The sequence below is a fragment of the Zootermopsis nevadensis genome, unplaced genomic scaffold, assembly GCF_977971745.1.
Source record: "Zootermopsis nevadensis isolate Lab colony 2312 unplaced genomic scaffold, Znev_1.0 Znev_ptg000012l, whole genome shotgun sequence".
NCBI lineage: Eukaryota > Metazoa > Arthropoda > Insecta > Blattodea > Termopsidae > Zootermopsis > Zootermopsis nevadensis.
Window position 1 is genome coordinate 13,186,783 of NW_028259144.1, and position 12,507 is coordinate 13,199,289.

At 36.1% G+C, this 12,507-nt stretch overlaps 1 protein-coding gene across 1 annotated transcript in view; it reads left to right on the forward strand.

Annotated features, from left to right (window-relative positions):
• Hsp110 (heat shock protein 70Cb) overlaps positions 1 to 12,507 on the forward strand; it is a 29,825-nt gene that overhangs the window by 13,457 nt on the left and 3,861 nt on the right. Inside the window, exons 4-11 of the mRNA XM_022064433.2 lie at positions 448 to 681; positions 1,304 to 1,548; positions 2,045 to 2,121; positions 3,904 to 4,159; positions 5,473 to 5,600; positions 6,193 to 6,464; positions 7,957 to 8,100; positions 10,300 to 10,539. Coding sequence (XP_021920125.1) covers positions 448 to 681; positions 1,304 to 1,548; positions 2,045 to 2,121; positions 3,904 to 4,159; positions 5,473 to 5,600; positions 6,193 to 6,464; positions 7,957 to 8,100; positions 10,300 to 10,539 — 1,596 coding nt within the window. The remainder of the gene's footprint in view (positions 1 to 447; positions 682 to 1,303; positions 1,549 to 2,044; positions 2,122 to 3,903; positions 4,160 to 5,472; positions 5,601 to 6,192; positions 6,465 to 7,956; positions 8,101 to 10,299; positions 10,540 to 12,507) is intronic.

Here is a 12,507-nt window from a genome sequence, read left to right on the forward strand (position 1 = left end):
ATTTTGATATTATCCTCCCACCTACATCTAGGTCTTCCTAGTGGTCTCTTTCCATCTAGTTTGCTGGCCAAAACCCTGTATGGATTCCTTCTCTCTCTCATGCAGGCTACATGCCCTGCCATCTCATCCTCCTCGATTTGATTAGTCTAATTATATTTGGTGAGGAATACAACTTATGAAGATGATTATTTTACCTAACTGTATGTAGGATAGCTGGTTTTGAAGGTCTTATTGATGGTGGTTGATAAAATCCAGTTTTAAACCACCCACGCATGCTCACTATAAAATGTCACCTGTGATAGATATTTTATTATGTACCGTTTGAAAATTGTACTAGTCCTTGAACTTTTATAGTATCCAAAATGTTTTGCAGAATATGTACTGTGTATGTACATACATTAAAATCTATGTAATTAATTGAAATCTATGCTTTCTTCTATATGTTAGGTACCATCTTTTTTCACAAATGCTGAGCGAAAGGCTTTATTAGATGCTGCCTCCATTGCGGGTCTGAATGTTCTGCGTCTCATGAATGAGACAACAGCAACAGCTCTGGCATATGGGATCTACAAGCAAGATTTGCCTGCTCCAGAAGAAAAACCTAGGAATGTAGTGTTTGTGGATTTTGGTCATTCTTCTCTTCAGGTTTTTGCATGTGCATTCCACAAAGGAAAACTGAAGGTACAGTAACATTCTTTTATTATTCTGTATGATATGGGGGCTGTGTCCTTTTTCACCACATGTTTAGTATGAAAATTGTCAGTGCAAATTTCAGAATCTCTCTCAGAACTTGTTGCATCTGTATGTTGGCCACAGAAGTTGAATAATAAGTAGTGTATATAATATTTTTACTGTGCAGTGTAGTAACTTATGTCAGTGTTGCACAGTTGACTACAGAATTCGGGTATGAAAATTTAGGATGTAAGTATGGGGTAGAAAATTATATGTGGTCTCCTACCAGAATTTCAAGATGCAAGAAATTCAGAAGTCACAACCCTTAATTGAAATCCCAGAAAATAATGTAGATAAATTACTAAGCAATGTATGAACATTTTACAACATATCTTCGGAAGATAAAGACATCACAAGATAGAAGAGGGAAAGTGTAGACAGATCAGAAATGTATATTGGAGAGTAGAGAAAAATAAAGTTGAGTTGTCATAAAATATTCTAAGTAGATAGCAACTTCTTTAGGATGATGGTGGAGTTAAAATGTTTCTGCATGAATTTAGATTTCTTTTACAGTACTCATTTTGACTGTTTGCAAATATGTCTGGAGTTCTTTATTCTGATTTATACTCAGATGCTGGCAAGTGCTTCAGATTCTCATCTTGGTGGACGTGACATTGATACAATTTTAGCAGAGCATTTTAGCAATGATTTCCAGACTCGCTACCATATTAACCCTCGCGTCAGTCCCCGTGCTTATCTTCGACTCCTTATGGAAGTTGAAAAGCTGAAGAAACAGATGTCTGCCAACTCTACTAAGCTTCCAATGAGCATTGAATGCTTCATGGATGACAAGGACGTTCATGGTGATCTGAAAAGGTGTGTTATTGTGCAGTCGTAAGTTATATAATTAAATTAATTACAGGTTGGTACAACTTGAAAAACAAAGGTCTTGTGACATCCTGCAGGAAAAATTATATTTAATATAAGCAAAACCTTGTACATATTCACAACAGAGAAATTGTATTTATTGGAATGTTTTGTAAGTTACAGATATATCTGCTTTCTGTGTGCGAGGTACTGGTCGGCTATGGATATATCATTTTCTGCTCAGGAAGAGTTAAATCTGTCAATAATAATTTGTTTAATTAAAACTGGATTCTGGGACTTACTGATTTGGCAATATGAATATCAGGCATACTAAAGTAATTTGTTGAGACCATATTTTGTCTTTATTTATCTCAAATTTTGGCCAATGTTTTGTTATGCTCACAGTATGAGTGTATTGTAATCATATATTGAGGTGCTGCTCATACATGTTGGTATGTATATAAATAATAACAAAATAAAATGTGCCTTTTGCTGTTTTGTCTAGGGCTGATATGGAAGAGTTATGTGGCCAATTATTTAGAAGATTTGAAGAAACTTTGCGCAAATGTTTGGAAGATTCCGGTAAGTATTCATACCAGGATTGCTTTTATCCCACTTTAAGTTACAAGGGGACCTTGTTGATTGTTATCCTCCAATTTGGGTCCAGTTTTGAAGTACGGTGGACAGCCATACCCAGACTTCCTGGCCAAAATATTAGGTGTGGACACTCCACCATTTCTTTGGAAAAAGTCTTGTGTCCTGCTTCAGTTTGTCATGTTTTGCAGTTGTGCTACCATCTGTGGGAAACATTTTAAATTGCTAATAATACCTTGACTGCCATCTGTTTACAGAGAGCATTATACCGGGTCTCCAATTTATGAGGTTACGGTCGTGCTTACATTGCATTATCGGCCGCTGCTGTTGACGTAGTCACGCGTGAGTCACAGGCGAGTCAGTTTCGGTGCCGCTAGTAACAGCGAACTACGAATATTTCTCGTCACTATTACATGTTATTACATTAATTGTTTTTACCTTAAATCACAAAAAGAAAATATTTGACAATTTCCCAAGAAGAGCTTCGTCGAGTATTTCGAAACATGTTAACGAGATGTGAAACTTGCTTGCAAGCACAAGGAAGTCACTTTGAACATCTTTTGTGATTTAAGGTAAAAACAATTAATGTAATAACATGTATTAGTGACAAGAAATATTCGTAGTTCGCTATTACTAGTGGCCCCGAAACTGACTCGCCCGTGACTCACGCGTACAAGTCCCGCCTACGTCAACAGCAGTGGCCGATAACGCAATGTAAGCACGACCGTAACCTCATAAATTGGAGACCCAGTAGTATTTGCATGAAGCCCTACTTGTATGTACTATGACCCATGCTTGTGCCTTGTAATCAACTAACAAAATATTTAATACCTCATGATGTTTTTAGAGTTCTGCCTTCAAACTTTCAGTGTATGTCAGGCATATTAACTTTAATTTATTTTCTTCAGAATTTTAAAATTGTAATTTATTGAAAAAATTGAGGTCAAATTTTAAATTTAATGATGTAGAACTGCTTTATATTTTAGTGTGGTATTGAAGTTTTCTCATATGACATTTTGAAGTTAATTGCTAGGTGCTTGAAAATAAGCCCAATTTTAGCTTTGTGTGTCAAGTAGAACCAGACGTAAAATCAAATTTGTTATCATTTGTGAGGCAAGTTTTCCCAATTTTGAAAAAAATTAAATGACAGTATCTCCTGAAACAACTGAAACAGAGTTACGAAAGTTTGCATGCATTCATTTCTAACGGGTTGTAGTTTTGTGATCCAAATTTGAATAGAATCATGGAAGGTAGGTTTGTGAGCAATGTTTGACATAGAATGGCACTACAGTGCATTCATGTAGAGCAGTTTTGCTGGGTCAGCATGTTAGAAGGAGAAGAATATTCCAGGTGTTTGTTTTAGATTGATATTTACTGTTAACAGCAGTGTCTAAGAATGTATTGTTACAACTCTCGTGTTCGAAAATAGGACATACACTTCACTCATGTGCAGTGGAGCAGATTTATTTGGTGCAGTATGCTTTTGCATTACGCAGTCTGTCATGACTGGTAGCAGGGAATATACTATCATTCTTTGATTTCCTTTTCAGAATAGTTCAGACTCACTTTATTTAAAAGTGCTGAACTTGGCAGACTCACAACAGTCCAATTTATCTTGCATGTGAAGGTTTTGACTTCACATGTAATAGCATAGAATCACTTTAGGTGGCAGGAAATGTATACTGCACCACTGACATTTCAGTAGGATATCCTGTTTTGATTGCAGGATGTTAGTTGGTTACCTTATATGATTCTGTTCTTTGATTTAAGGACTACGCCTTGAAGAAATATATGCCGTGGAGATTGTAGGAGGTTCAAGTCGTATCCCTGCTATCAAACATCTCATTGAAGTTGTTTTTGGAAAACAGCCAAGCACAACTTTGAATCAGGATGAAGCAGTATCAAGAGGATGTGCATTGCAGTGTGCAATGCTGTCACCTGCCATCAGAGTGCGGGAGTTCAGTGTTACAGATATTCAGAATTATCCCATCAAACTTGTTTGGGATGCTTCTATGGGAGAGGATGGGTTAGTATTTAACAAACTACTAACTGCAAATGTAGCCTGATTTCCCTTTCATAACTTGTGCATGTTACCCTGAGACAACCTCCAACTCACAGGACTGCATAAAATCCAATATAAGTGACCACACGCTGGATGAGGAAGAACTTGGAATTGTTGTGAATGAGTCTTACTTAGTTGTTTAAAGTGCAGTAAGATAGTCCTATGTTTGATTTGGAGGGAATTAATGGTGACCATGAAGGAATATTATATGAATAGACATTTCTTAGCCAAACATTTTCAGTGTGCAGGTTTTTAGGGTTATTTACGAAATAATAAAATAGGAAATATAATTTCATGCCACTCGGACTCACTTGACGTTTTCATAGCATCAGCACTGTAATCCTCTGTTAACATCTGCAGAGTTTCACTCATATTTTGCATAGCTTTGAACCAATCTTGTTGTTAATATGTTGCTCCAACAACCTGTTACTCATTTTCCTTCAGGGATGATAAAAGCAAACTTACGTGCCTCTGCCACTGCTGTACTACCAGTGTCGTATTTCCTTCACTAACATATGAGATGCATCCACAGACACATAACGTACTGCATAGTTATTGGTCAGATAATACTCAATGTGACATACTGATATTCCAGGAATTTAATTGTGATTTTAAGTGGGAAAAAGTTGACAATTTATATATTGAAAATTTCATACTGACAGGCCATTTAAATACCACCACAGTATTAGCTTAGTGAACATTTAAATACTGGCTGGAAGGGTTAATGTCGCTGAAGGATTTTATGGTTTCAGGAGCACACTGCTTCTTTGGACCATATTACAGAGCTTCGAATATCTGTCCTCTGATTTGATTATGTGCTTGTGTATGATGGGTACTAAGTGAGCAGTCCTTTTGGTACTTTTTTGTGAACAGTGCGTCATTGCCACTATGTAACTCATTCATCAATACCAAATGGTGTTTGTGCAAACCTGTGAGACATGGAACTCAAAAGATATAACTTGATTTTACACACTGAGACATTCTCAGATGACAAAACTTTCTTTAAATGCTTTTATCTGTGTAGAGATTCTACTATGAGAACTTCTTCTAGCATATATATCTGATGCTTGAAGGTTGTAAGATTCTCATACCATTTGTCTGTCTGTGCACATGCCCATTTGCCCGTCCTTCTGTCCCTGTGGATCCATGAAAGGTGATATGTAAATGTTTCATCAAACTTTTTATTATTTGGTGAAGAGCATCTAATAATATTACTTATGTAATTGTCTTTGATTGTAGCATAAGACTTAATCAGTAACTTTTTTCTTTGTTCACAGTGAGATGGAGGTTTTTTCTCACAACCACCCTGTTCCATTCTCAAAAATGCTCACTTTCTTCCGCAAGGAACCATTTTCACTTAAAGCATTTTATGCTGGCAACATTCCATACCCTGATCCTTACATTGGTGAGTATAAATAGCATCATTTTGGACCTTATAACTCTTGTCACAATGTGCATGCATACGGAACGTGTCCAGTAAACATGTTGGCGTTATCTGTATGGTACCGTGAATTGTTTTTATTGGGAAAATATAAGACAAATTTGAATTCAGGCAGGAAATGCCAAACATAAGGAAGTTACATTGAATTAAAATCTTTAATATCTTTTGAATATCTTAATTATTCAGGTACTGATATCTTTATGATTCATGTACTAACATAGTTTTAATATCTATGTATATAATAGGAGAATGCTCTGTCTTATGTTCATGTGAGTTAATCATGAATTGCCATGGTAGCGTTAAGGGATTTTCAGGCTTATGCTTGCATGACTGGCTGTGAATCCACAGCCTCCTATATCTGGCCAATAGTATTTTTCAATACATGTACTGTTGTTCTTGATGGTTTTGTTACATGTCCATTTGCATTCAGTATGAAGCAAGGAGATTATATGAGTTTTTTCCCTTTCTTCTCCCCGATTGGCATGAATGTTACTTCCATTACTTTTCATTCTTATTATGTTCATATTGTGAAGACATATTGCTTTCTGATATTTAGGCCAGTTTATCGTGAAGGATGTCAAACCTTCAGCAGATGGTGAGAGCCTAAAAGTAAAAGTGAAAGTACGTGTGAACTTACATGGTATCTTGACAGTAAGTAGTGCATCACTAGTTGTGAAACAGGATGCTTCAGAACAAGACTCAAATGAACAAGACAGTGTAGGATCAGAGGCAATGGAGACAGAGGGACAGAAGAATGAAACAAATGGTTCTGAAAATGAACAGCAGGCACAGGCCGAGAATTCACAGGAAAACCATGTTGGTAATGAGGTGAGAAGTATTTCCGCACACATTTACTGGTATATTACCATAAAGAAACAACACAATACATCTGCATTAAAAGGATCATCTGTTGTTTAATGTTGTTTAAGGAAGTAATTAATGTTTATTCAGAAAATTATGAAATTATAAATACACACTGGGAAGAATGCAGTATTGTTCTCCATGGTGTTTGTTACCATATACCTTGTCCTTCCGGTGTACACTGTGAAATTCCACATGTGCTGAGCTACTCTCACACAGTTTGTACACTTTCATCCAAAACCTACTCCTTCCAGTAATAACTGTGTCCAATTCTGGTACCCTTTCCAGAGAATGAGAAATTCGCCTGCACAAATATTGTTCTGGTGTGTTCATGGAGGCAACCATTTTCTCAGATTGTATAGAATAGGAAGAATCTTTCTTAGCTTTTATCCCCCCCCCCCCCCCCCAAGTGGACAATTCCATCGAAAAGAGCATTATCTGTAAAATGTAAAAATTTCTATAGGTGAAATCTCATTCCACTGATTCCTTTTGAAAAGTACAGTGGTCAGTGCTTTCTCTTTTGGAGAATTAAAGCCCATTTCACAGTTCATGTAGAATTCTTGTAATGACAATATGCCAGTGAAAGTCTTCATTTCGTTTGTATTTGTGTTGACCCAGTCCTGTACCGTAAAATGTGGTTTCAAATTGGGATGAGCTGCAACAAACTGACTTACAAATTAGTTTGGTCTGCACTGAAAAACATAATTGAGAACATCAGTTTAATTTTTATGTCAGCTTTCACTCCATTATCACTTTCATTTTGAAGTTTAGGCTCATTTTTAGATTCACTGTCACTATCATCCGTGTCAGTGTTACTCTAGTCATCCTCTGTAGTGAGAGAAACATACATTTCACAATAACGTCCACCATTTTTCAAGCAATAATATATGTAGTACAAAAAAGTGCTTAAGTCCAGCTATTACAACGGTACCAGTTCCTGCAATGTAGTTCATCATACATAAGAGGTGTTAGCTAGAGAATTAGCGAGATAGTCTTACATTTAAAATGTTAACACATGCCCATTGCTGTTATCAGTTATGGTGAGCTTAAACTACAGGCTTACTCCTGCAGAACTGTCCATAACGTAGCATCCTCTTCTATGCAGAAATTTTATTGTTCCTGTTTTTTCATGGATGGACTGAGGAAAACCACAAAAAGTAAAACAGAACAGACTGAGATTTGGACTTCAGTCTCCTGAATGTGAATCAGGAATTCTGACTGCTCAACAGTTGTCATCTTGATAATGCTAATTAGAGATTAGACAATCATCAACACAATGTACAAGTACCAGTATTCAGATATACCATTTACATCCACAATTAGCTGAACACACTAATTATTATAAATGCTCATATTAATCCCACTGATGGATCCATTTAGTACTGGATTCGCTACAGTATGAAGTAATGGACATATGAGTAAGGTTAATGCATTTTCAATGCTACTGTTTTTGTTTCAGGATGATGCAGATAACCAGGCTACTTCTGAAAAAAAGGATGGAGCAAAAAAGAAGAAGCAGCTCGTGAAAACATTGGAACTTCCAATTGAAGCATACACGCATGGATATTCTCAAGCAGAACTGAAAAATTACGTGGAGTTGGAGGTGAGTAACAAGAGTCATGTCCATTGGTTTGTCATTTCTAGCTTACTAATGCAACGCGTGCAGAAGATGTTTTACTTCTTGCATGTGACATGTATAACATTAATTAATCTCTTATTAACATAATTTCTTGGAATTTCCCAGTTTCTGTGTTGTTTTTGACATTGAGTCGGGCAGTCTAAAGACTGGGGTCACTGCTTTGAATCCTAATCGGGGTATGGATGTTCGATCCGTTTTCTCTGTTTTGTCATATGAATGTACGAGGTGCTGCTGAAAAGATCCCAGACTGTAGTTAAAAGAACTGGGTAACACTAAATGGCTGTTCCATTGTCTCCCCTTCAAAATAGTTCTCTTGCAAGATAGTCTGTCTTGTCCAGTGATTGTTCCATTGCTGGAAGTACTTTTGGCACCCTTGTTTCATATTTACTGGACAGCTTAAATAAATTCCTTTATAGTGTTCTTTCCATCATCAACTAGTATAAGGATTGGGCCATTGACCCGTTCCAGGACAGTTGTTCAAGGCAACTTGTCCTTATTAGCCTTGAAGAGTGCACTATAATGTTCTTTATAAATTCAAAATTTAAGATCATGCATGTGTCTGCATTAAGAACAAATTTGTTAAGATCAAGGAGAATTTCATCAGTTTTTCTTAACCTATACATAAAGAGCAGTGACTTTGGAGTACTTCATTAATAGATATGTCCATACTTAAGATTTTTTTTAAATTTCATAACCAGAACAATGCTTAAGGTGTCAGCCAATAGTGCATGTACCTTAGTATGAATGTAATTTGTTTTGTTTCTTTTGAGATGTTTTAATGATAATCTGAAGCCATGCATTAGCAGATCAACAGAGGTATAACATTTCAATATGTTGGAAGGGTTCTTGTTATTCCTATCTGTCATTATCACACCCTAAGTTTGCAGTCTTTTCTGTTGAACAATATGTTTCAGCCCATTGTAGCCATCATCAGGTTCAAATATATGCTTGAAGTCATTGCAGTGGGATTATCATTTTTTCCAGTCACCCTTTGTCACAGATAATGATAAAATTGTAGGTTTCAATGTTTTGTTTTAAATTAAATCAGAAAGGTTATTATTCTCCATAAAATATCCTAGTACATTAGTTGTCTGATACTGAACAAGAATGGTCACAAAAATTACTGATTTATGGTTCTTTTGTAAAAATAAGCTCAACTTATACTGTAAGATTAAATGTACAATTCTCATTACTGGTCACAAAGGCAGTAAAAATGATGTTATAGTAGTTTCTCATAAAGATATGAAGTTTTCATGTCCAAAAGTTTTGAACTTTCCCTCCCTACACCATCACATGTGGAAGCAGTAATAGGCTGCCCTTGTTTTCTTTCCTATATTGCCTGTGTGTGTCTGATCTAATGTAGTGAAGATATTCTTTGAGTTTATAGAGAAAGAGCTGTTCACTCTGCCATTTGACAGATTTTTTTTACCAAAGTTGTAAGTTAAGATTTAGTTGTCTGCTCCCAAATTAGCAGTACAATCACAAACAACTGTTGTATTTCATTTCATATTATGGGTCCTGTAATCTTATTCTTATTGCTTGAACCTAATTGTTATGCCATGTGATTAGCATGGCCACTCTTGTTTCATCACACCATGCTAGTGCAATGATTTTGTAATTCTGTCTGCCTTTCCATCTTTACTGTTTTCAGAGTTTTGCATATTGTTTGTCAGGCTGTTGACTAAGAGAACTTTCTGGTTCCTTGAAAGTTGAGGAATTTCTTTACTAGCTCAGCAACTCATATGTTCTCTATAAGATGTCTGTGCCATGGAATTGGTGTATTGCACCATCTGTTCTGACAATTTTGAGTTCCTCTAAAATCTATTTCCAACCTCAGACCATCATCAGATAAATGCTTATACAGTTGGCCAGAGAACTTCATTAAGACTTACTATTCTCTGAGTTGCTGAAGGATATTTTTTACATGTGTTTATTTTTTATAAAGCATTTTCTTCAGTTACTATTAGCATCTCAAGAAGTATTCAACCTATGACATTAGTTACACAATTCTTTGATTGTGTGCATTTTAACATTTTAAAGCCACATTCAATATGTATCATGTAATGGAAGTTAAGAATAACATTACATGTTTATTTGTGAGATTATATTTATGCTACTGGTGTTCACAGAGCATTATTACAAATGTAGATTATTAATTTGTAGTGCAAGATGGTTGCAAGTGACCAGCAAGAAAAGGAGCGCATAGATGCACGAAATGCGTTGGAAGAGTATGTCTATGAACTTCGGGAAAAATTAAGCAGTGATGAGGAATTTACAACGTTTGTCAATGAAAACGAACGTTCTACACTTGATAATCAGCTGCAGTATCTGGAGAAATGGCTGTATGAGGAAGGAGAAGAAAGTGAACTTCAGATATTCATTCAGGAATTAAATTCACTTAAGGTAAGCTGATATGAGTGTTGCTTTCCTTACTGTGTCTGCAATAACAGTACTACAAATGCGTGACTTTTTATACACTAAGTAATAATAGTGAGAGCAGCCTCATTCCACATTTCACTCAATTTCTCTTCATTTGTATATTTTTGGTACCAGTCTTTAATATGATTTTGTATAATCCTGTAATATAAAATTAGGGGGGGGGGGGGAGATGATAAATATATACAGAGTTATATGTGTAGTGAACATAGTGGTAAGTATCTGTCAATCATATGTCCTCAGAAACTGTTTTGTTTCGCAATTTTACCATTGTTTATTAGTCTGTGTGTAATTATTTTGAAGACCCTATTTTTGTGGTTTTTATTCCTCTGTATGAATTTATTATCACCTATGTTTTGTTCTGTGCAGGTGCTTGAATAAGGATTATCCTGTAAATAATTGACTATTGGTTTTGCTTTATGTGTATACAAACCTATGGCAACAAGTCCATTTTACAACACTTTTCATGGTCAATGTGATATGTTAAGTATAGGAACACTTTTGTTTGTAATGAGTGCTCTTTCATTATTTTTTTATGTAATATCCACTGTTGATCACTTTCTGCAATTGTGTCTGCCAGCTTGCTCTAATCTTTTTCCATAATTGCATAGAATAACATTGCTGTGTGGCTTAGTCACTGCTACTATTCTGTGTCGGCCTGCGTCTTACTGGCAGTACATTACAATCACTAGTGATTACTCTCAAATGGAAAGTAAATTTGTGTACTAATTTAGTTGTCTCATGCGAACTGCAACACAGATTGCTTATTGGCATTTAAAGTTGATATGAAATATTAGTTTTGCTCCAGAATCACCTCTCAGTCAAACTGGTGACCAGTCATGCTCATGCTCAATAAAGACGAGGCAGTTTTTACCATTCCTGATGTTTGTTATAATGTGTATTCATTATAACAATATTTTTCTGAACTTGTGAACGGCCTTAGAAAAACACTTATGCTGTAATTTTAACTTTCCTCCTATATTATATAATATTGACATACCATATTTTTGTGTAATGTTCTAACTCTGGAACATGTGGAACACATTCCTTGATAAGCTGATAGTCGCTCACCTAATCAAGAAATTCTCAATTGTCTATGGAACCTGAAGGTTCATTGCTACATTTACAAGAACCCACCACAGGACCATATCCTGATCCAAATCACTGCAGTCCAGACACCCCCCCCCCCCCCCCCCCCCCCCAAGTCCTAAAGATTTGTCTAAATACCATGTCCACTCTTTTCCTAAAATTAGGATATGAAGTTCTCATGGTGGTAAGTTTGAAGATTTCTGTCTGCTGGGTTGTAGCACCATATACTCTGATGGAGGTTGGAAGGCAGCAGTCTTGATTTTCTAAAACTTTTCAGAAAGAAACTGGTTACATGTGCATTCGACAATTCAGTCTGTGTACACAAATTGTTACACAAAATATGCAGGTTGCAGCTGTAGATTTGGCAACATTGTGTGAGATGAGCTGTGTTAGTTAACCCTTTGCCGCGGAGACTTAAAGTCCGAGCTTGGGGTAATACGTTCTTGGTGTCCCTTTAAATTTTGCTCTAAAATACTATATTTATCATAACTTTGGAACTATATGAGATATAATTAAAAAATTTTCACTGAAATCCTCTTAAAAGATGGTTTTATTATCTTACCTTATAAGATAAACGCCCTGTGTGTGAGCAGTGTAAGGATGTGGATCAGAATTTGAGCTTCGTGTATTTCACCGCCACCACCATTGTCACTCTCATTATCACTATCTCCAGTTGTCACCAACTGTGTATAATTAATGTCTATTATTGCACTGTCGGTGTCTGAACTATACTCACAGTCACTTTCATCCAAAACTTCTTCTAGAAGTGCACGTCTTTCTGCTTCTGTAAGTACGCGACTAGACGAAGAGACATCCATGATGAGAATGAGAAGGTCAGGATATTAT